We start from the raw sequence: 25,404 nt of genomic DNA, 5'->3' as shown, positions 1-25,404 counted from the left end.
TTCTTGTCTCTTTCCTCATAATGGACCGTCAAAATTGAAAGTCAGACGAGCGTCAGTCGACTGTAAAAACAAAAACAAAACTATAAACTTAGAACGGTGCGCTTGCGAAAGACGCATAGGGACCCGGCTAATACGTGTGTATGTGAAGGCGACTAGAACAACTCGAGATATTGCTTTTTGGTTCTCAAAATAATCGTTATCGCGTTTCTTATATAGCGCAAATGCACTTGTCTTTACAAAATACGCAAATATTTTATTTTGAATTTGAAAGCTCTTTCTTAACTTACAAAAGCAGAGTGAGAGAGGATATTTAAGAACCATCATAACTTCTGATAACATTTGTGGTTCATCTGAACTGGGTTAATCTAAATTGACAAAAATTTGTAATTTTTGGCTACATACCGCTTCAAACTCACAACATCTGAATACACTGTAATTGAAAAGGCTTATAGACCCTACATTTCCACCAATCTATTCTGAGTTATTATCCCGCGAACAATATTTATGTCCGCTGACTTTACAGATATACTTGGCTGATTGCCCTAGCTTATTATGATTCATTTATATTTTTATTTCTCTAATATATTTTAACCAATTGTGTTACACTTTACAACTTTTATATGAACAAAACGTGTCAAGGTCAAATTTAAGCAAAAAAAACTCAAAAGTACCATGCATATAATTAGTATTAGTAAATGCATGTAATTAGTATTTATCGCACAATTGCCATAGTTGCTTATACTTCATGAAACTCCATATATCTAACTAATTCTTTCTAATACGTTGAACCACAGGTGCATCGCTTTCCGTACCGAAGAGACTAAGCAAAACATTTAGCTATTTGTAATCACAAGCAGCAAAACCTTTGAATTCATGTGCGTTGAACCTGCGTACCCTCGCCTCTGCTGGAATAACTCAAAGCGTTTATTGGAGCCTAATAACTGGAGCGCAAGCGTCTCCAATATATAGAAAGCAATGAAAAGACTGACTGCCAAATGCTCAACAAACTTGGAGTGGTAAAGACATTCATCCCTACATACAAAAATGACGGTATCAATGTCGGACAAAATGCAAGCAGAAGCCAATCGACATTGATTCGGAGGTTCAGCTAGCTGCACCAGTGATATCCTTCGAAGAATATGCCATGATCCTCTTTAGGAGCCCTGGATGAGGCTCTGAACATTTGGCACCGCGATACAGAGATTTTTTTACTGCGTCATTTAGGTTTCTTTTGTTTAAAAAAGCATCCTACTTTGAAATATATTCGTCCTGATCATAAACAAACACCTAATGCTAGATAGTGACTCCAGACCCGGACTATGAAAGTGAAATAACCAGAAGAATAAGATTGGGGGAGACTGGTTTCAGTAAATTTTATCTGATTAGGATGCTCTCTTGCGGCGTCAGCCAAAAAGAACGAATATGGAGGATTTAGTTCAGAAAAGTTATTAACGAAGAAGGGTCGACCTGAATTGAGCAACCACCAGGGCTCTCTGGAACGTACTTTGAAGTAGTTAGCGCCAAGTTCATTATTTACACTAAGCAAACAGAGCGGGTATGTGGAAAAACGCGAGTTACGGACGTTGTTTTCAAGATATATAAAAAAAAGAAATGGGCATCTGTATGGCATGCCGACGCGAAGGCAGCATAATCAATGGTCGTCGAGGCAAACAAATTGGATATTATTAAACATGCGCATAAAAAGGAGGCGCTCGAACAAATGGACTGGTGAGGTTGCGAGGTTTGAAGAGATTAGGTAGCTGCAGATGGGAGGGGGGGGGGGGGGGGCACAAATGTGGTTTCAGGGGCCTTTCCTGCTATAGGTTTATTTGGACTGATGGTGAAGAAACGTTGCTCTGTTACGCCAGCCGAAATTTAATGTTTCTTGCTATTATACGTGGGCGAATTTTTTTTTTATCCGCAGTACGAGTGAAATATATTTCAAATTGTACCCGATGTTTCGAGGAAGCCCGTCACTAATTTGTTTTTCAGGCGTTTGGAGATATACAGAAAGCATCTCGTCGTAGGTGCACACATAGCGTATGTGCCTGCAAGTGTCTCTTCTTTTGTATTGGCCACAGCCTCGCCATTTTGCCGTGCCTGCCCACGCCCTTCCGAAGAAGCAGAAAAAGAAGGAGAATCAAAAGAAAGGAAAAAAGAAGGAAGAAGCCGAAGAAACAGAAGAAAAAGAAGGAAAAGAAGAAGAAAGAAAAGAAAGAAAACGGAAACGAAAAGGAATAAAACTCAAAAAAAAAAAAAGAGGAAGAAGAGACAGATAACTTAGTAGTTTGTAGAGGCGAACGACAGCAGCGAGTGGCTTGCACAGAAGGTTCATTCGAACGTTGAGACTGCGGTATGCCCCCGAGTTTGACGTAGAGACGATGTCACAGCACTAAATGTCTTCTGCACCTAAATGAAAATGGTCAATGACAAGAACCAAGGGGTGTTCATACGCGCAGTGATTCCCCTAAGCCATCAGTAAAGCTGATACCATAGAGTAAACTACGTGCAAAAGTCAGGTTTTACTTTCAAGCCGAACCCAAGCGCAGCCATGCTGATTTCTCTCGCATAACTCCAGGTTTAACCAGAAGCTACACCAAAGCTAGTTTTTTATGATACATCTTCACGAAAATTATTCTCAGGCACATTTTTGCCCCTTTTATAGATATTTGAAGGCATGATATCTATTTCATAGGAAAGCTATTTAAGTAATTTCTGGTAAAACAACTTTATTTATTTCAGTTATCGGTCTGGTTGCACTTAACCTAGATAGCTAGCCAGCCAATGTCAGTATTTTAAACGCCAAATAGATTCTTACCCTGGTCAACAAATTTTGATCATCCCGCAAAAACACGCTTGGCTTGTTGGCACATTTTCTGTTCGGTGTACGCATAAATGTTCACCACTGCATACTTCCCAGCCCGGACGGGATAGGGAAGGCAACGTATTTACACTTGCGTCATTTAGTTAGAGCGCTATGGTGAGCCTTGGAGTACAGGCTTTACGGAAGCGCGCTTTTATAGCGCGAGATGACTAGAATTACTTACGCCATAACGCCGAAGGTGATCGCATTTTTGAAATTCCGAATACTGATTGTTGATGACAAATGGCCGGCTACGAATCGGTAGCTATGATGAGACACAAACATGTTTTAGATATAAATTTAATTGCCAGAAATTTCTGAATCCCCACAACTTTGTAAATTACGTAATGCATCATGTGGTGTGTTGTTTTTTGCTATTGTACATGTGAAAACATTTTGTAATTAGAGAACAGCGTTGCGTTATATCCTTGTACATGTGAAAACATTTTGTAATTGCAGAACAGCGTTGCGTTATATCCCTAGTCTCGTTAAGGAAAATATTACTAAATGTATGCTGCAGTATCAGTCACAAATGCATAGGGACACAAGCCTCGTCAGGCATCTGTTGCCTTCAGCTTCAGTTCCTGCTCAGGCATTGTACTTTCTGCTGTCAAAGTAAAATAAGTAAATATTTTCTGGTGAAAGAGTTCTTTTATTTAATCTGGCTTCCTCAAAGAATCTATAGCATATATTTGATCAAATATATAAAAATCCGAAAAGAACATTACAAAAATCCGATTGTGATGAAGCCTCTGTATTTACTCAATGCAGCCGATGGGTGAGTCAAAAGTACGTCCAAATAAATCCTCAAAATCATGTCCTTTCCTCTTTATTCGTCATTTATTGCGTATACTGGTCATACTCTAACGAAACACCTTCTATACTGGAGGGATTCAACCTGAGGCAGAATTCCGAAAGCATGGTTTCGCACATTTCACAAGTGATTCATAACGACAAAGTCGAGCACACACAAGAAATCAATTGGCTTTTTGCTTCATCCATCTCGAAGGGGGTCATATATAACATGCGTGTCCATGTTATATTCAACGCGGCAATTGTACAGATTTCCTGAGACAACCGTCGTTGGTTATCTGGATATGTAAGAGAGTTTACTAGCGCTCAATGCTTAAAGAGAGGTATGAGCGAGTTAAGGTGCAAACGAAGGCAAACGATCGCATATTTTCTGTCTGTTTTTTTTTTGTCGATCTTGAGCTCCGTTAGTAAGCCCCCTCCCCCCCCCCCCCCCCCCCCCTAAAATAACCTATATATTTTAATTTCTGAGCTCCTCCTGAGGTTTGCTTAATGGCTACAATCGGCCACGCTTACGCCAGCTACCAAATGCCGCTGACCAAGATTTTCATGCTGATTGCCGTTTGGTGGTCATTGTTTACAAAAGGATGCTCGCTGTTCCTGCGCAAATTTTTCACTTCGCCAACAACAACATTTCTCGCCCATTATTGTCAGGTGGCGTACTTCTTACTTAGTACAGCCATTTTGGGACATTGTTTTTTTTTTTGTAAAATTTGATGCCTGTTTATATCGCGGGCTACAGATAGGTCTCGACGTTTTCATGCTATAGAATTTTTAAAATCACATTTATTGCCTAGTTGTCATCTGTCAATTGTTTTACTATCACAGTAATTTAGTTAGCAAGATACATTACAGACTCCATACGTTTACGCTGTCGAACCAAAAGAGATGAATATCTCTTTACGTTTGTTTTATATGTGGTGTCTCAGTAAAGCTTGTTTCGTTGTTTCTTTCGTTATAGTTATGCATTCGTTGTTTGTGTAAAAAAAGAATTTAATGATTTCAGGAAGTACTTGCCGACGAAAATTTTGCTGCGTGAGCAGGTTTGGAGCCCATGAAGCGAAAATACCGCGGTGAGAATCAGCATGGCCATTAGGCAAAGCCTTCTGTCACTCCAGGAAAGAAAGAATGCAAAATCCACGTCTAAACGGAAGACGAGACCTAAGCTGCAAGGTAGATGTTCACGTCAACTTGCTTCAAGAGAAGCCCTTGCGTTTAAAATACGGCAGTTTCTCCAGCCAACATCGCAGATAACGCTAGAATTGATTTTGTTATTAAATTAAAGAGCCATATGTAACAAATAAAGTAAATTTACGTTTAGCTAAAAAAAAAAAACTGCTCAACTGCAAAATATAAACGCACGTAGTGCCGCAAAAGTGCTGACTGCCGATGCAATTGCTTTCTGCCATCAACCGTTGCGTCCTCCTTCTTTGGCTTCGCGAGCAGCAGTCACAACAGCTGGTCCTAATGCGCGATTTTTGAAGCTACACAAGAATGACTCCCCGTCGGAAAGTTCCTATCTGGCAGCATAGGTTATAAACAATAGGCCATGAAATAATACCACCGATTTTGTTTTGCTCGCTTAAAATAAGAAATTGAGGCAATTTCTTTTTGCTATTTGAAGATGACCATAGGTAGCTGACGATGTTTTGCGGGAGTTCTTTCATGCGCTGCAAAAAGTTTTCACGCTCTTTCTAGTAACCAAGAACAGAGATGGGAGGGTATTGCATTTTTCTGCACCCATTGTTAAAAGGAGATGGATAACACGCACTTTAATGATTCCAGGAAATATTTGCCTTACAGTCACCCTGGCATTCCACTTCAAATGAGCATAGAAAAAGTGAGACCACGCTCAAATCTAGATAAAACTATCTGCAAGCAGTCGCCAAAAGAAGGCAGCCATTCGGCTACTTGGAGTAGGTAGTTACTGTTTGCGCTGTGTCACTATTATTGATGAGTGGGGTTTGCGACTAAGTGGAGTCAATCAAAGGCCGCATTGCCACAAGGGACTTAGCTCCTATAAATCCATCCATCCATCCATACATACATACATACATACATACATACATACATACATACATACATACATACATACATACATACATACATACATACATACATACATACATACATACATACATACATACATACATACATACATACATACATACATACATACATACATACATACATACATACATACATACATACATACATACATACATACATACATACATACATACATACATACATACATACATGTACGCATGTAAGTGTTGTGTGCATGTGTGTGTGTGTGTGTGTGTGTGTGTGTGCATTAAGGTACAGACGATGCTTTGACTTATTACATCAGGAACGAGGGCGCGTAGCTTCACCGCATATGATTCCAAAGGTTTCTCTACTTCTGGTAGCAAATAGCTAAACTTTTCAATTCATTTGTTCGGTGCAAAAAGCACTCCACCTCTGTTTCCGCGCAGCCAATTTAATTAGTTAGATATAGAAGGTTTATGGAGCATATGCAACTAAGGCTATCGTGCTCCGAACACTACATTATTGCCTTGAGGTAAATCGGCACTTATGCAATTTTCTTACATTTTGAACTTCAATTGCTCTCTTGATTTCAATTTTGTGAAGGGCAGTATTAAATGAGATTAAATTAGTTTGCCGAAATAAAATATAAATTATTCCTAACAAACTAAGAAATTATCCAAATATGTGTATAACGTTAGCGGTAGTATTAATTGCCCGTGGCATAATGATTCAAAAGAGATAGGTGGTGATGTAAGGCTTGAAAGCCTCTGTAATGATATAGCGCTTTACGATATTTTGATTTTGAAGCGTTATGTAGCGAAAAATACGAATTTGTGTGAGCTTAGATTAACTCAGTTCAGCTGAACCACCATGTTAATAGAAGGCGTGATGGATTTTAAATATCCTCTCTCATTGCACAATTGTAAATTGAAAGATAAAGCGCTCCAATGTTAAATAAAATCTTTGCATATTGTGTAAAGATAAGTGCGTTTGCGCTACACGCAATGGCGATTAAGCAATGTTTGATCTTTAAACATCACCTGCCCTAATGGTCTTCATATGCGCACGTGCACAGATGGGCCTCTTTGTATATTTTGCAAGCCCACCCTTCTTCGTTTCCAGATTTGCTTTTATTTCAAGTCGACTGCTGTTCTGCTGCCTTCTCATATTGACAGTCTATGATGAGGAAAGCTACAAAAATGTGACACGAAGTTTCAACACCCACGTCTCTCAGGAACGCGTATGTACCGCTCTTTCCAACGCACATCACTGATGTTCACCTTGCCCCTGTCTAGAGAAACTCCCTTTCTCTGCACTGGTATTTTGAAACTGACGGGACAGATTCTGGCTTCTCAATTTAGTGTTTTGATTTGCCTTTAGTTCCCTTTAGGGTCTCTTGAGTCCCCCCTCGTTTGATGGTTTTATTTTCATTATGTGGCAGCTCTGTCGCGGTTTATGGCGTTTGTTTTTTTTGCCAAGCGGTCAAGTTTGCGCCGTCTCTACTCACGTGCCCTTCGAAGATAACAAATAACAAGGAAAAACTTGAATGCTGCGAGAAGGGTTGTGAGGCATAAAGTTGCGACTTGTCACTGCCAGACGCCAAAGATCAGGATAATGCAAACATCGTCAGCGTAGGCAAGAGGCCTGCACATACGAGAGGCACTGTTTGAATAATATACGACATGGTTTTAGAGTCTACTGAAGCTTCTTGGACGTTAGTGGAAGCTTACATTATCGCAAGAGCGGTTTTTATGGAAGCAGTTCACGTTAGACGACGACTTAAATACACTTCCTGGTCGGTGCACTTGTTCACAAGAGCGATTGTGAGAAATGCGCCTTTAATAGCTGCTCAGTAAGAGACGCCAGCATATCTTGATGAACGTGAGCTCGTACAGCAGCCGCGCAGCAAGCGCACGGCGCGAGATCAAGTTGTTGACACTGAAGGCTGAGACGAACTCTTTTGTGGGGCCTCTCACTCGAGTCATCTTTGCTGCTAGAAACCCCATTTCAACTTGTTGGTGGTGCGGGGTTGAACCAAGATACTTTGTTGGGCGAGTTGGTACTTATTCATTATTTTATATAAACAGCGCGAACACGAAGACAAAGGACAAGATAAAAGAAAGCCACAGTACAAGCGCTGACTCACAACTATGCCTAAGCCCTTTACTCCAAGGCCCAGAAGAAACAAACATGAAAAAAACGAAACAGTCAAGTGAAACAACCCCTGGGTTCATCTGCTGCACAAAAAATTACTTAAAAAAGACACCTCTTTGCTTGAAAGACACACTAATTGTCCGTTGAAATAAAATATGATTCCATTATCTCTCTCGTCATTTTCTCTTTGTGGCGATACGAAATCCTAACCATGTCAAACGTAGGAGTGCTCTTCTTCTTCTTCATTATTTTACATGAATGCCAATGTGATACCAGAAACGTTTTGTCCTTTCCACTTTCCAAGTTGTTCCGGTGTTCGTGTAGTCTCTTATTAATACATCGTCCTGTTTGTTCTATATAACTGGCTCCACAAGAGAGTGGAAGCCTGTACACAACACCTGTCTTGCATTCAACATATGGGTTTCTATGTTTCACCCCATATTTTTGCTTCTTTGCTTCTCTTTCCCTTTGAATAGCCGGGCAGATCCTCTTCACCTTGAGCGGGGCGGTCAATGCGACGTCAACACTATACCTCTTGCCTACATTTTTGAGGCCATGCGAAATTCTGTGCACATACGGTACCACTGCAACCTTCCTCTTCCTCTCATCCATGCTGGGCAGGAATTTCAGTCTGCGCGTTCTTTTAAGGCTATTCAGTACACGGCAACTGGCCTCAATAATAACCGACTCCCGATAACCGGCCTTTGCAATTATTGTCACTTGTCTTTCAAAACTCTTGCCCATGCCGCGGTAACAAGATTTCTTCAATGCATTTATTAAGCATGTGTTGATCATCCCATTCTTCACTAATTTGGAATGCCCCGAACTGGAGCTTAGCATCGGCTTCATCGATCTCGGGTTGTATTCCCAACAAGCATGACATCACCGAATTGAATCAACAGGCCTAAATACTGTAACCGATCGTTCACTGGTTCTTCAACAGTAAATTCCAGCCCGGATCCACTCTCAGTAAAAACATCCATAATGTCCTTCATTCGCTGATTGAATCCTTGCCGGTCTGTGAATACTAAAAAGTCGCCCACATACCTGAAGGTGGAATAATGTGAGCCCTCCAAGTTATCCTTCAGGTATCTGTCCGCGTACATTAAGAAGATGTCACTCAAGACCGGTGCAACACTCGAGCCAATGCATACTCCAGCCTTCTGCGTATACAGCTTGTTCTTCCAGCCTATGAAGGTGGACTCCAGGTAGAACCTCAAAAGTTCAAGGAAACTTCCAACACTTACACCTTAGGCGTCAATGAAGTCACATTCATTATTGTCTTCAGTAATGCACAGTTGAACACGCTTAAGGAGGCAGTCATGGAGGAGGCTATAATAGAAATCCTTGACATCCATGCTGAACCCAACACATTTTCTTGGGTTGTGTTCTTTAAGGAATACAACAAGGGCTTCAGAGTTAGGTAGCCTTAGGGGGTCTGATAAAGTCAACGAGGAAAGGTGTTTCTGCAAATATTTGGACACCAGGTGCTGCCACGTGCTGTTCTCAGATGCGCTGTCTCTGAACGGAACATCTCGTTTATGTGTTTTTGCCGAAAAGAATACTTCCAAATGTAATTGCTTGCATTGTTTCACCTGTTCACGTATCCGTTCAAGCCCAAGATAATCTAGTAGAGCCATAGCCTTGTCTTTTATCATGGTCGCTTTCATAGGAAATCTTTTGAAATTCTTCTCAACAGCAGCCTCGGCTTTTTCTTGAAACTGATTCTCAGAAAAAATAGTAAAATACCCTTCTTTATCTGATAGTATAACTCTGAGGTCTTTTGAGGCCATTCATTTTGCAATATAGTTAATAGGGCACTGTTTCGCCTTTAATCCTTTTCTTGTGTGCTCTAACACTTCCAAGCACTCATGGATGCACTGCGACATATCAGAATCTTCAACTCTATTTGCAATACAGTGTGACATGGTCACCTGTTCAGCCTCATCAACTCTAGGCTCAAAAGCATGCTTAGGACCCAGCTTCAGCATCTTATCAATATCTAGAGGTATCTCGTCGTCTGCGAAATTCAATGCCTTGCCATGCTGATCTTTGTTCATCTTTTTTCGTGGAAGCCGAGGTAGAACAACCTTCCAAAGAAATTCCGTCAATCTTTCACTCAGGGCACTCCACTCTGTGTACATGCGACACGCACGCTGCTTGCTATACATGCACTCACAAACGAGTCGTAGACAATCCTTGAAGTGGCAGGCTTGCCTCCACATCTCCAATACCTTGCCTTGCTGATCTTTGTTCATCTTCGTTTTTCGTGGAAGCCGAGGTAGAACAACCTTCCAAAGAAATTCCGTCAATCTTTCACTCAGGGCACTCCACTCTGTGTACTTGCGACACAGAGAATGCTTTGGAATTCTCTGTGCGAATTTCTGCTAGATAAAGAAGGGTATTTTACTATTTTTTCTGAGAATCAGTTTCAAGAAAAAGCCGAGGCTGCTGTTGAGAAGAATTTCAGAAGATTTCCTATGAAAGCTATAATGATAAAAGAGAGGGCTATGGCTCTACTAGATGATCTTGGGCTTGAACGGATACGGGAACAGGTGAAACAATGCAAGCAATTACATTTGGAAGTATTCTTTTCGGCAAAAACCCATAAACGAGATGTTCCGTTCGGAGCCATCGTATCTGAGAACAGCACGTGGCAGCACCTGGTGTCCAAATATTTGCAGAAACACCTTTCCTCGTTGATTTTATCAGACCCCCTAAGGCTACCTAACTCTGAAGCCCTTGTTGTATTCCTCAAAGAACGCAACCCAAGAAAATGTGTTGGCTTCAGCATGGATGTCAAAGATTTGTATTACAGCCTCCCCCATGTCTGCCTCCTTAAGCGTGCTCAAATGTGCATTACTGAAGAGAATAATGAATGTGACTTCATTGACGCCTCAGGTTTAAGTGTTGGAAGTTTCCTTGAACTTTTGAGGTTCTACCTGGAGTCCACCTTCATAGGCTGGAAGAACAAGCTGTATATGCAAAAGGCTCGAGTATGCATTGGGTCGAGTGTTGCACCGGACTTGAGTGACAAATTCTTAATGTACGTGGACAGACACCTGAAAAATAACTTGGAGGGCTTACATTATTCCACCTTCAGGTATGTGGACGACGTTTTAGTATTCACAGACCGTGAAGGATTCAATCAACGAATGAAGGACATTATGGATGTTTTACTGAGTGTGGATCCGGGCTGGAATTTGCTGTTGAAGAACCAGTGAACGATCGGTTACAGTATTTAGGCCTGTTGATTCAATTCGGTGATGTCATGCTTGTTGGGAATACAACCCGAGATCGATGAAGCCGATGCTAAGCTCCAGTTCGGGGCATTCCAAATGAGTGAAGAATGGATTGATCAACACATGCTTATTAAATGCGTTTGAGAAATCTTGTTCTCACGGCATGGCCAAGAGTTTTGAAAGACAAGTGACAAGAATTGCAAAGGCCGGTTATCGGGAGTCGGTTATTATTCAGGCCAGTTGCCGGGTACTGAAGAGCCTTAAAAGAATGCACAGACTGAAATCCCTGCCCAGCATGGGTGAGAGGAAGAGGTAGGTTGCAGTGGTACCGTATGTGCACAGAAGTTCGCATGGCCTCAAAAATGTAGGCAAGAGGTATAGTGTTGACGTCGCATTGACCGCCCCACTCAAAATGAAGAGGATCTGGCCGGCTATTCAAAGGGAAAGAGAAGCGAAGAAGCAAGAATGTGGGGTGAAACATAGAAACCCATATGTTGAATGCAAGACAGGTGTTGTGTACAGGCTTCCACTCTCTTGTGGAGCCAGTTATATAGGACAAACAGGACGATGTAATAATAAGAGACTACAGGAACACCGGAACAACTTGGAAAGTGGGAAGGACAAAACGTTTCTGGTACCACAATGCCATTCATGTGAAATAACGAAGAAGGAGAAGAAGAAGTGAACTCCTAAGTTTGGCATGGTTAGGATGTTGTATCGCCACAAAGAGAAGGTGACGAGAGAGATAGTGCAATCATATTTTATTTCAACGGACAATAAGTGTTTCGTTCAAGCAAAGCGGTGTCTTTTTTAAGTAATTTTTCTGCAGCAGGTGAACCCAGGGGTTGTTTCACGTGACTGTTTCGTTTTCTTCATGTTTGTTTTTATCTGGGCCTTGGAGTAAAGGCCTTAGGCATAGTTGTGAGTCAGCGCTCGTACTGTGGCTTTCTTTTATCTTGTCCTTTGTGTTCATGTTCGCGCTGTTTATTTTATTAATGAATAAGTACCAACTCGCCCAACAAAGTATCTTGGTAAGCCATATATCTTGTGCAACGGGCTCTTCGTGAGTGCTACAGGACCTTTCGTTTAATAGCCCTAAATTGTTAGCGCCTGCCATCGCCGTTATTTTCTGCCAAGCAAGAAAGGCCTCTTGGTACCTCAAGCTCGGCGCAGTGCCTCCGGAATTCCTGAAGACCTTTGGGTTCCTGAGGCCGTGTACTGGCCATTGCAGGAGTCTCTGCCGTATAATGGTGTCCGAGATGTGGAGGCAAGCCCGCCACTTCATGGATTGTCTACGATTCGGGTGTGAGTCCATGTATATCAAGCAGCGTGCGTGTCGTAAGTACACAGAGTGGAGTGCTCTGAGTGAAAGATTGACGGAATTTCATTGGAAGGTGGTTCTACCTCGGCTTCCACGAAAAAAAGAAGAACAAAGATCAGCAAGGCAAGGTATTGAATTTAGCAGATGAAGAGATACCTCTAGATATTGATAAGATGCTGAAGCTGGGTCCTAAGCATGCTTTAGAGCCTAGAGTTTATGAGGCTGAACAGGTGACCATGTCACGCTGTATTGCAAATAGAGTTGACGATTCTGATAGGTCGCGGTGCATCCATGAGTGCTTGGCAGTGTTAGAGCACACAAAAAAAGGTTTAAAGGGGAAACGATGTCCTATTATTTATATTGCAAAATGGACGGCCTCAAGAGACCTCAGAGTTATACTATCACATAAAGAAGGGTATTTTACTATTTTTTCTGAGAATCAGTTTCAAGAAAAAGCCGAGGCTGCTGTTGTGAAGAATTTCAAAACATTTCCTATGAAAGCGACCATTATAAAAGAGAGGACTATGGCTCTACTAGATGATCTTGGGCTTGAACGGATACTTGAACAGGTGAAACAATGCAAGCAATTACATTTGGAAGTATTCTTTTCGGCAAAAACCCATAAACGAGATGTTCCGTTCAGAGCCATCGTATCTGAGAACAGCATGTGGCAGCACCTGGTGTCCAAATATTTGCAGAAACACCCTTCCTCTTTGACTTTATCAGACCCCCTAAAGCTACCTAACTCTGAAGCCCTTGTTGTGTTCCTCAATGAACGCAACCCAAGAAAATGTGTTGGCTTTAGCATGGATGTCAAGGATTTGTATTATAGCCTGCCCCCATGACTGCCTCCTTAAGCGTGTTAAAATGTGCATTACTGAAGACAATAATGAATGTGACTTCATTGACGCCTCAGGTGTAAGTGTTGGAAGTTTCCTTCAACTTTTGAGGTTCTACCTGGAGTCCGCCTTCATAGGCTGGAAGAACAAGCTGTATACGCAAAAGGCTGGAGTATGCATTGGGTCGAGTGTTGCACCGGGCTTGAGTGACATCTGTTTAATGTACGTGGACAGACACCTGAAGGATAACTTGGAGGGCTTACATTGTTCCACCTTCAGGTATGTGGACGACTTTTTAGTGTTCACAGACCGTGAAGGATTCAATCAACGAATGAAGGACAATATGGAGGTTTTTACTGCGTGTGGATCCGGGCCGGAATTTACTGTTGAAGAACCAGTGGATGATCGGTTGCAGTATTTAGATCAATTGATTCAATTCGGTGATGATCATGTTTGTTGGTAATACAACCCGAGATCGATGAAGTCGTTGCAAATCTCGAATTCGGGGTATTCTAAATTACTGAAGAATAGGATGATCAACACATGCTTATTAAATGCGTTGAAGAAATCTTGTTACCACGGCATGTGCAAGAGTTTTGAAAGACAAGTGACAAGAATTGCAAAGGCCGGTTATCGGGAGTCGGTTATTATTCAGGCCAGTTGCCCGGTACTGAAGAGCCTTAAAAGAACGCACAGACTGATATCCCTGCCCAGCATGAGTGAGAGGAAGAGGAAGGTTGCAGTGGTACCGAATGTGCACAGAATATCTCATGGCCTCAGAAATGTAGGCAAGATGTATAGTGTTGACGTCGCATTGACCGCCCCACTCAAGATGAAGAGGATCTGGCCGGCTATTCAAAGGGAAAGAGAAGCGAAGAAGCAGGAATGTGGGGTGAAACATAGAAACCCATATGTTGAATACAGGACAGGTGTTGTGTACAGGCTTCCACACTCTTGTGGAGCCAGTTATATAGGACAAACAGGACGATGTATTAATAACAGACTACAGGAACACCGGAACAACTTGGAAAGTGGAAAGGATAAAACGTTTCTGGTATCACATTGCCGTTCATGTGAAATAATGAAGAAGGAGAAGAAGAAGTGCACTTATAAGTTTGACACGGTTAGGATTTTGTATCGCTACAAAGAGAAGATTACGAGAGAGATAATGGAATCATATTTTATGTCAACGGACAATAAGTGTGTCAGCAAGACTTCTCTTGCTCTTTCAAGCAAAGAGGTGTCTTTTTTAAGTAATTTTTGCGCAGCAGGTGAACCCAGGGGTTGTTTCACCTGACTGCTTCGTTTTCATCATGTTTTTTTTTTCTGGGCCTTGGAATAAATGGCTTAGGCATAGTTGTGAGTCAGCGCTTGTACTGTGGCTTTCTTTTATCTTGTCCTTTGTCTTCGTGTTCGAGCTGTTTATATTAATAGCGGGGTTGAAGCTTCCTAGACCATTTGAGGGATAAAGTAACAACGTAAACTGAGACAAAAGATAAGTTAAGACCGATGGAGGTTAAGCGCTAGTTCATCTGGCTTTAGTCTCTGCCAAGCAGCAAATATGAATGAAATCTATGACATGTTCAAAAGGTTAGGACACCGGAATAAACCAAGACGTTGAAGATATGACACGTCGGGTTTGACAAAGCATTCCGATGTATCGCTCACGCAAATCTTTTCCCTTCTGTTTTATGCAGAATGTTTTCCCAACCTCCCGTGACTTCGTATTTGTGCTCCTACCCAGAATCTTTACCTCCTTAATGGGAAGGTGGAGCTCTTCGCAAAGAAAAAATGATTTCTGTGCGGCATTTTATACTTTTTGTCCACTGAATGCGCCTCTCATGCTCTAAAAGGGGAGACATGAACGCAAACAGCATAATAAAAAATACAAGCACCAGCAGCCCTGCCCTCCAAGCCAACGTCGCTGTTGCCTGTAATTTTCCTGCCCAATTATGACCTCGTTCTCCGTATCTCCGGCCGGAGCCAGTGTTGTTGCTGCGTGCGTGTTGCTTTAGGTGACTTAAAAGCTCAATTTAAAATGTTATTCTTTATTCGCTCAATGCACAACAGCTTCAAAACTTAGCGTACACGTTCGAGCAATCAGCGGTTCGAAAAAAGGCGCTAGAAACGACGCTGTCGACTTTTTCGACAACGAACGAGATGTCATCACATCTTCGCGAGATTAAATCGTCATTCGTGTGCAAAAAGCACACGAGCTGGTCTGTTTTATCAACTGCCCTTAACACAGTAAATCACGCCTTTATAGCAACAGACCAAATAGGCATTTCATAGGGTTCAATCCAGCGGTGGCGTAGTGGTGGGTGGCTTCGAAGTAAAACATCCGCCCCACATACAAGAGGACCGTGGCTCGCATCCTGCTGCCGTGAAATTCTCCACCGGTTGAAAAAATGAAAACTTTTGGCTGTGATTTAGCCCTCGTTAGCCCTGGCTGAACTGGAAAAGCAACAGAGGAAGCATAGTTTGCCTGCTACATTTTCCTGTCACGCCCTATCAGTGAAAGATGCTACATTATTGAGGACACTTAAGCCTCATCCTTTAAGGGTATGACGTGAGAGCATAATCTAACAGCCCACTTATAAAATCACGCTTCAACCGAGCCGTATAGAGATGCCTGCGTGTTGTAGGGGTAACGAGAATGCAAACGGTTGTGGCAGGCTGATTCTGATCTCACCGTCCGATATAAAAGGAGCGAACCGAGATTACAGCTCCAGTCCGTGGCATAGGAGTAACATGAATTAAAATATCATGGCAGGCTGATTCTAATGTCAGCCTCTCACTTGAAAGCAGAGGCCCCAGTGAGCGCTCTTGCTGAGTACACGCTCGCCCAAAATGCGCCGCTGACTGGGCTGTCATCATCACTACTATTACCCTTATTTATTTTAGCGATCGTGCATATTCCGCACTGCACAGTTTGGTCCACACAGGCTTTTCCTCATGTCAGCGGTATTTCGTATACCACACCAGTGCAGACCTTCCTGTACTGCTTTCATGCTTTCCATTGCAAGAGCTCCTTCTTAACTTCCGCAATCTGCACGCATAACTGTACAAGGTTTCTTAGAGCAGAAAAAATGGATTGCCCGCCATTTAGATTACCTCAGGTAGTGGTAATATTTTTGGGCAACCCTGTGCACAAATTCTGGGCAAAGCTGTGCACATGTAGAATAAATTTAAACTTTCACTGTTTTCTTTCTTAGCTTGCAGGAATGCTGAACGGTGGGACATTTACATTTTCCTAGGAGGGACTCTGCGACAACACTAATGACTGAGCATTGGAACCACGCCGCCTCCAGCCGATCAACTTGCTTATCAGTACTCAGCTGCACGGCGTGATCACACAAATTCACGAAAGCAGACTTGAGCCAAAGGCTACTAAAGGCACGTTTTTTTAGTTTTTGGATGAGCGGAGATAAAAAGAAAGAGCTCCTTTTGAACTCGATATAAGTACTGCCAACACATGTGATCCTCTGACAAGGCAACATTCAGAAGATGAAGACACCCCCGTATTGCATGAGTGGACACCAGACTCCGACCTCTTCTTGTGAGTTGGCTAATACTGTGCTCAGCCTCCAGCAGGCCATGCTTTTCAGTTTTAAAAATATTTAAAAATCGTCAGAATATTTTAACATATTTAGTACTCCCTTCCCTGTTAACCTTAGTTCTAGGACGCAGTCAGTGAAAACTAGAAAAATATCAGTGAACACTGGGGATACGGATTCTGCAAAGCCCCAGTGCCTACAAGCAGTGATTATAATGTTGCCATGGCGACGACAGCTCCGCCACTCCATCTAAGGCACAACGTAGCTACCGGCCGCGGATACCCGACGGCTTGAGCTGGAAGCACATCTGCAGCTTCTCTAAAGGTCACCGTGGCTACCGGCTGCGGCCAGACGAAGGGACTGGGACCTGGAGTAGTATTTCTTACGCAATAAAAACGTCGGAGAGCCTTATTGTCGGTTTAGCGTGAGAAACTCCGGAAGCCTCATCGGGGTCTGGGAGAACACCTTCTGCGCTGACATGCCCCAAGAAACGGAGATCATCGAAGGTGAAATGGCATTTCTCTGACTTGATAGTTAGTTGCGCAGACTGGAGAGCTTGAAGGACAATGCGCCGTCGCTGAAAGCGTTAGGAGAGTTTCAAATTGGGCTAGTTGGTGGTTGTTATTCCTGTGCATTGTTGCGCTTACGTAGGAACTGGGACACAATCGGAGACGACACAGAACAGATGTGCGCAAACTATCAACTGCAGGTTTATTTCTGAGTGCATGTATGTATAGGCATTATCAAAACAAAAAACAAAATTGAAACAAAAAAACAAAAAACAAAAAACAAAAATTCCGCGATCTCATCGTCAAGGCAACATATCTTTTAACGTTCTGTCCAGCATTAAAGAACATGCCTTATCCTTCTGACTTGGCTGCTTGTTATTATATTTCCAAAAATTCTTTTTCTTGATTAGAAAGCTCGATAGAAGGTACGCTTACACATGGCCCTTCTTTTCCTGATTGTATGCAGTATGCTTCCCACAGTTCTCTGATTAGCTTCTCCCTTGAACTGAGCAGTATTGCTGTCTGCCGAAAGTTAGGTGTGCATTCTTTTTGGCATCTGGCACAATGATCTGCCAGATTTCCCGGTGAGTTGACAAGACCGCAGTTGCGCCTATGTTCTCTGAGCCTCTCATTGACGCACCTACCGGTCTGGCCAACATACGTCCGCCCGCATGATAGCGGTATCTTATATACTACACCTTCGCGGCATTCCACGAACTTTGTCTCCTGTTTGACGCCACATGACTCCTCTTTCTCTGAACTGTATTCTTCATTTACTTTCGCGCACATAGCTTTCAATTTTTTGGGTGCGGAAAAAACGACTTTTACGTCGTGTCTTTGTGCAACCTTTTTCAGGTTGTGGGAAAGTGCATGGACGTATGGGATAACCACTGGCCTCTTCTTTTCTTTGACATTGTCTTGGTCCCTTATTCGTACTGGCCTTCTCATTATTTTTTCCGCCACTGAAACGAGCAATGGTGTCGGATAGCCTGCTTTTCTCAGCCGTGTTGCCTGCACATGGAAGCTTTCTTGCATCTTGTGGCTACATGATTTCTTTATGGCCTGCTCTAAACATGACATGGCCATATTTCGTTTGATCAGCTTTGAATGGGCAGAGTCATACGGTAGTAGACCTTTCTCGTTGCGCGTTTTGTACTGCCAGCATAAATGTGGTTCAAGAGTGAGAGCTAGATCAAGGAACTGTAGGTTGTTGTTTGCAGGTACCTCATGAGTAAATGTGAGCCCCTTGCGGGCTCTTTTGAACTGCTCTAAAGTTTTTCCTAACAAGTTGGGCGTGGCTGAGGTTTTATCTGCACAAACCAAAAAGTCGTCCACATAACGGAAGCATTTAGTAACACCAAGCGGTACCAATGTTTTTTCCAGCTCTCTGTCCCCTCTGGCAAGGAAGATGTCACAGAGTACTGGGGCAACATCAGATCCTATGCAAATTCCGTCATTTTGAGAGAAGACAGCGCCATTAAACTCAACACACAATGATGAAAGGTATGCTTTCAGCAGAGCAAGGAAATCAGTCGTACTAATGCCGCTCTCATTCATAAACTTCACGCAGCCATATTCTCCAATGCACTCTTCAACGCATTCCAGAACCTGCTCTTGCGGTACACAGTAGAAAAGGTCTGTCACGTCAATGGAGAAGCAAGTCACTCTGGGTTGACCGTTCAGGTATTCGATGACTTCGTTCGAATTTCTGATGATAAACGGGTCATTCACTGGAAGCTTGTTCAGATGGCACTGGAGGTATACCGCTATGTTCCTTTGCCAGGTGCCCTTATCCTCAACTATAGTTCGGAATGGTGCTCCTGGTTTGTGCGTCTTAATTGAGAAGAATGGTCTGAAAGTTTCTTGCTGTCCTTTACTGCTTTAGCGAGTTTTTCCAGGCCTGCATTCTCGCATAGCTTTGCGGCTTGGTTGCGGTTTTTTCTTAGGCTTCTCTCGTTGAGATGCTCTTGCCTCTTGAGACAAAGTTCGTGGAATGCCGCGAAGGTGTAGTATATAAGATACCGCTATCATGCGGGCGGACGTATGTTGGCCAGACCGGTAGGTGCGTCAATGAGAGGCTCAGAGAACATAGGCGCAACTGCGGTCTTGTCAACTCACCGGGAAATCTGGCAGATCATTGCGCCAGATGCAAAAAGAATGCACACCTAACTTTCGGCAGACAGCAATACTGCTCAGTTCAAGGAAGAAGCTAATCAGAGAACTGTGGGAAGCATACTGCATACAATCAGGAAAAGAAGGGCCATGTGTAAGCGTACCTTCTATCGAGCTTTCTAATCAAGAAAAAGAATTTTTGGAAATATAATAACAAGCAGCCAAGTCAGAAGGATAAGGCATGTTCTTTAATGCTGGACAGAACGTTAAAAGATATGTTGCCTTGACGATGAGATCGCGGAATTTTTGTTTTTTGTTTTTTGTTTCAATTTTGTTTTTTGTTTTGATAATGCCTATACATACATGCACTCAGAAATAAACCTGCAGTTGATAGTTTGCGCACATCTGTTCTGTGTCGTCTCCGATTGCGTCCCAGATCCTACGTAAGCGCAACAATGCACAGGAATAACAACCACCAACTAGCCCAATTTGAAACTCTCCTAATGTTTATTTCGTGTACATCGGGCCTTAACATACCACATGTGTCACCGTTCATCCGCATAAGGTTTTTCATCGAACTCATTGCCGAGGCAAGATGTCGAACAAGAACCCTCACCTACGCTGTCACCCACGGATTGACAACCGAAGTTATTTCAGCTCTCTTTGGCTGGATGGCCCCGACAGAATCAACGTGTCGACGCCTGAGCAAGGTACTGCGATCAGAGACATGGAGGCAAGTCAGGATCTACCGCGACCACATCAGATTGATCTGCTCTTCGACGCTAGGAGAAAGACAAAGTAAGCACATGGTGAAATACTTTGTAGAATCGGCGGAAGTGTTGGCGGAACGCAAGTGGGCTGGGTCTTTTAGAAATCTGCCAAGAAAGAAGAAACTGAAACGCGACCCAGATGTGCCTAACGCGTTCAACTTCTCGGGATGCGAAATCCCGTCTGCGATTCTCGACACGTTGAATAAGGGACCCAAATATGCCGTTCGGCCAACCCTCAAGCCAGTGGAAGTTCTAGGCATGATTCGCTCCATTGCAAACCGAGCTCAATCAGAAGACAAGAATGCATGCGTCAAAGAGGCGTTATTGAGCATAAATGAAAGAAGCAAGAAAAAGGATGCAGGAGTAGCTCCGAAGAAAACGGTTGATTTTCTACGTAATAAAGGACTGAAACTTTTGATGGCAGACAAGACAGGAGGCTTTGCTGTAGTGGAAGCAGGTGACTACCAGGCAAAAGCTTTGGATGCGATCTCAAAAAATTTTACCAGGCAAGAGCATCTCAACGAGAGAAGCCTAAGAAAAAACCGCAACCAAGCCGCAAAGCTATGCGAGAATGCAGGCCTGGAAAAACTCGCTAAAGCAGTAAAGGACAGCAAGAAACTTACTCTCAGACCATTCTTCTCAATTAAGACGCACAAACCAGGAGCACCATTCCGAACTATAGTTGAGGATAAGGGCACCTGGCAAAGGAACATAGCGGTATACCTCCAGTGCCATCTGAACAAGCTTCCAGTGAATGACCCGTTTATCATCAGAAATTCGAACGAAGTCATCGAATACCTGAACGGTCAACCCAGAGTGACTTGCTTCTCCATTGACGTGACAGACCTTTTCTACTGTGTACCGCAAGAGCAGGTTCTGGAATGCGTTGAAGAGTGTATTGGAGAATATGGCTGCGTGAAGTTTATGAATGAGAGCGGCATTAGTACGACTGATTTCCTTGCTCTGCTGAAAAGATACCTTTCATCATTGTGTGTTGAGTTTAATGGCGCTGTCTTCTCTCAAAATGACGGAATTTGCATAGGATCTGCTGTTGCCCCAGTACTCTGTGACATCTTCCTTGCCAGAGGGGACAGAGAGCTGGAAAAAACATTGGTACCGCTTGGTGTTACTAAATGCTTCCGTTATGTGGACGACTTTTTGGTTTGTGCAGATAAAACCTCAGCCACGCCCAACTTGTTAGGAAAATCTTTAGAGCAGTTCAAAAGAGCCCACAAGGGGCTCACATTTACTCATGAGGTACCTGCAAACAACAACCTACAGTTCCTTGATCTAGCTCTCACTCTTGAACCACATTTATGCTGGCAGTACAAAACGCGCAACGAGAAAGGTCTACTACCGTATGACTCTGCCCATTCAAAGCTGATCAAACGAAATATGGCCATGTCATGTTTAGAGCAGGCCATAAAGAAATCATGTAGCCACAAGATGCAAGAAAGCTTCCATTTGCAGGCAACACGGCTGAGAAAAGCAGGCTATCCGACACCATTGCTCGTTTCAGTGGCGGAAAAAAAAAATAATGAGAAGGCCAGTACGAATAAGGGACCAAGACAATGTCAAAGAAAAGAAGAGGCCAGTGGTTATCCCATACGTCCATGCACTTTCCCACAACCTGAAAAAGGTTGCACAAAGACACGACGTAAAAGTCGTTTTTTCCGCACCCAAAAAATTGAAAGCTATGTGCGCGAAAGTAAATGAAGAATACAGTTCAGAGAAAGAGGAGTCATGTGGCGTCAAACACGAGACAAAGTTCGTGGAATGCCGCGAAGGTGTAGTATATAAGATACCGCTATCATGCGGGCGGACGTATGTTGGCCAGACCGGTAGGTGCGTCAATGAGAGGCTCAGAGAACATAGGCGCAACTGCGGTCTTGTCAACTCACCGGGAAATCTGGCAGATCATTGTGCCAGATGCCAAAAAGAATGCACACCTAACTTTCGGCAGACAGCAATACTGCTCAGTTCAAGGGAGAAGCTAATCAGAGAACTGTGGGAAGCATACTGCATACAATCAGGAAAAGAAGGGCCATGTGTAAGCGTACCTTCTATCGAGCTTTCTAATCAAGAAAAAGAATTTTTGGAAATATAATAACAAGCAGCCAAGTCAGAAGGATAAGGCATGTTCTTTAATGCTGGACAGAACGTTAAAAGATATGTTGCCTTGACGATGAGATCGCGGAATTTTTGTTTTTTGTTTTTTGTTTCAATTTTGTTTTTTGTTTTGATAATGCCTATACATACATGCACTCAGAAATAAACCTGCAGTTGATAGTTTGCGCACATCTGTTCTGTGTCGTCTCCGATTGTGTCCCAGTTCCTACGTAAGCGCAACAATGCGCTGAAAGCGTTGTTCGAAGCTAGACGAAAAGATGATCACGTCATCCTGGTACGCAAGGCACGACTGCCACATCAGACTGGCTAAACCAGTGTCCATCATGCGTTAAAACGTGGCCGGCGCGGAGCAAAGCCCTAACGGGAGAACCTTAAATTTTTGCAGACCATCGGGTGTCACGAAAGTCGTTTTTTTGCGGTCTCGCCAGTCCACCTCGATCTGCTAATATTACGTTTCAGATCTAAGGAAGAGAAGAACCTGGCGTCTCGGAGTTGGTCAAGCACATAATCGATTCTATGGAGTGGTTTTATGTACTTTTATAACATATTAAGTTCCCTGTAGTGAACGCAGAATGGTAACGTGCTGCCTTCCTTTTTCACCAGGACAACCGCCGACGCCCAAGGACTTGTTGACGGCTCCATTACATTTTCTGCGAGCAATTCATTCAATTACGGCGTGGCTGAAACTGGAGTACGTCTGACCTACAACCTTGTTGCGAAACAATCTTTAAAATCAATTAGCAGGGATGGCAGAAAGCTCTTCTGATGAGCTGACAACCACAGGTTGATGTTAACCTTCTGCTGGGTGTTACGTGGTGCGGCATCGTCGCGAAGATTCATCTTCACGGGGTACAGATTCGGCAACCCATCCACGTTGGGTAGGAAAGCGACAGCCGTTAGTCAGGAAAACTGTCGCACAGCCGCCATTCAGTTCGACAAGACCACGCATGATAGCCACTACTTTCTCGAGCAACAGCGAAGGGTAACTGGCCGAAATACGTTCGTAGTCGTGGAATCAGTCGCTCCTCACTAACACCAGCACACTGGTCCGTGGTGGCAGCATTACGTCGTCTTCGACAATACGCAGAGCGTTGAGGCTTGGGTCTTCTGTGTCAGTGTGCGCTATGGCTTGCCTTCTTGAAAATGGGACTAGCGTCTCGTGTAGGTCGATCGCAGCACTGTTTGCCTGCAAAAATTCGAGGCCCAGGATCAAATCTCTCGAATACTTGCGCAAGACGAATTCAACGCCGTACACTAAACCGCGAGGGCCGAATCGGTCAGGTTCACATTCCGGCCGGGCTATTGAGGTGAGCTCAAACCGAGCGAATGCTAGTTGACAACCAAAGGTGTCAAAACTGTGCTCAAATCCTGGGAGTGGGTGTGGCTCATTCACGAATAATCTGCACCAGTATCAGGTAAAGCGATAGCGTCAGTGCCATCAATTGTCATATACAAATCAAAGGTAGCGTTTCGATGCTGTCGCTACCCTGCCCTGTGATAAATCAGCATTTCGGCGTATCGCCGGCGGATGACCTTCACCTTTCCTTACAGCAGCAGCATCCGGATACCGGTGGAATTTGTTTTCCCGATATGAACTGGGAAAACGCCGTTCAGGATAGCACGTGTCCCAGCGAGGGCTTGGGGAAAAGTAACGCTGGGGAGACGACGATCGAGAGGCATAGCAGCCGTATGTCCCAGGCCTCTGACGGGCCGGCAGGTGAGCTTCAAATTCAAATGGTCTTTTGATGTTTCGTGGGTAAGCGTCGGGCGCGAAACCACGCAGGCCCACTTGGCGGTATGCGCTGGTCCTATAAAGATGATCCACCTCACCACATTCTTAGCAGAGAGGCCGCCGGTGTGGTGCATGCCACACTTTACATTTCCGTGGCCGCTGATAGGCTGGCCGAGCAGGAACACAGGAAAACCTACACTGCTGCACTGCTTGAGTCGCGGTATTCACGTAGTAACTAGGTGCTGGCGCCCGGCAGAGAAAAGATGCATAGGTAGGTCTGACCTCAGTCTGGCTAGGACCCCCAAGGAGTTGTTGCTGCGCTGCCAGGCGCCCCTCGTCCCAAACGACTTCCAACAGCGATGTAATAGAAGGCGCGCTGGAAGGAAGCAGTAGGGCTTGTAGTTCATCCCTGACGACCGATCTGATTAGGTCACGTAACACGGCCATATCGTTCCCTAGCGACATCGAAGAAACAGCGGACCCAAGCGTGCTCTCATATAGATTGTAAGTTGTTGCTGCGCTGCTAGGCGCCCCTCGTCCCAAACGACTTCCAACAGCGATGTAATAGAAGGCGCGCTGGAAGGAAGCAGTAGGGCTTGTAGTTCATCCCTGACGACCGATCTGATTAGGTCACGTAACACGGCCATATCGTTCCCTAGCGACATCGAAGAAACAGCGGACCCAAGCGTGCTCTCATATAGATTGTATTGCCGCGTTCGTTGCAGGGGCGTTATCTCCATGGTGGTCACCTGAGTGAGGAATTCGGCAACAGTACATGGTGGACTGCGCAGAAGACCGACAAAAAGCTCCTGCCGGACCCCACCCATGGGTTGGCGAAGCTTCTGCTCCGCCATAGAGAGGCGGGTACGCTTGAAGAGGCGCGTAATGTCCTGCACATACATGCGGACGCTTTCATTAGTGCGCTGGTTTCGGGAGTGAAACGCAGCTTCCGCTTTCTACCGGCGGTCTGCGTTGGGGAATGTAGATAGAAGAATTCGGCGAAATGTCTCCCAGGTGAACAGATTGTCCTCGTTGATCTCGAACCATGATCTAAGGGAGTCCTCAAGGGAAAAAAACGTTATCGAGCTTACGGTCGTCACTACAGTCATTGTAGCGGGCGCCCCGCTCAAAGGTGTCCTAGTATTCCACATATTCGTACACTTCGCCGTGAAACGATGACAGTGTTCGGGACGGGTGGTAGAAGCTGGGCGCTGGGAACCTACTATCTGTGACTATTCCCGGTGGAACCATCGGTGGTTGCGTCGTCCTCGTCGGGGTGGCAAAAGGTCCCAATTCAGGTGACTGGCCGTGGAGGAGGCAGCTTCGGCGCTGAT

The 25,404-nt window shown here is 44.0% G+C and overlaps 1 protein-coding gene across 1 annotated transcript; it reads left to right on the top strand.

Annotated features, from left to right (window-relative positions):
• The first annotated feature begins 20,033 nt into the window (after window positions 1–20,033).
• On the top strand, window positions 20,034–22,648 carry LOC146208967 (uncharacterized). Its single transcript, XM_084579623.1, has 3 exons — window positions 20,034–20,148; window positions 20,264–21,369; window positions 22,541–22,648. Exons 1-3 carry the CDS (start codon window positions 20,034–20,036, stop codon window positions 22,646–22,648), a joined length of 1,329 nt encoding a protein of 442 aa, XP_084435749.1.
• Window positions 22,649–25,404: the final 2,756 nt, after the last annotated feature.

Source organism: Amblyomma maculatum, chromosome 1 (genome assembly GCF_055883805.1).
Source record: "Amblyomma maculatum isolate TAMU_Amacu chromosome 1, ASM5588380v1, whole genome shotgun sequence".
Classification (NCBI taxonomy): Eukaryota; Metazoa; Arthropoda; class Arachnida; order Ixodida; family Ixodidae; genus Amblyomma; species Amblyomma maculatum.
This window is presented reverse-complemented; position numbering and strand designations above follow the sequence as displayed.

What these genes read in the sequence shown, in the direction of transcription:
- LOC146208967 (XM_084579623.1), top strand. Translation starts at nt 20,034, where the DNA reads ATGTCGAACAAGAACCCTCACCTACGCTGTCACCCACGGATTGACAAC. An exon ending in CGTGTCGACGCCTGAGCAAG is followed by an intron (nt 20,149 to 20,263) that starts GTACTGCGATCA and finishes AATACTTTGTAG; the next exon opens with AATCGGCGGAAGTGTTGGCG. An exon ending in GTTATGTGGACGACTTTTTG is followed by an intron (nt 21,370 to 22,540) that starts GTTTGTGCAGAT and finishes ATTGTGTCCCAG; the next exon opens with TTCCTACGTAAGCGCAACAA.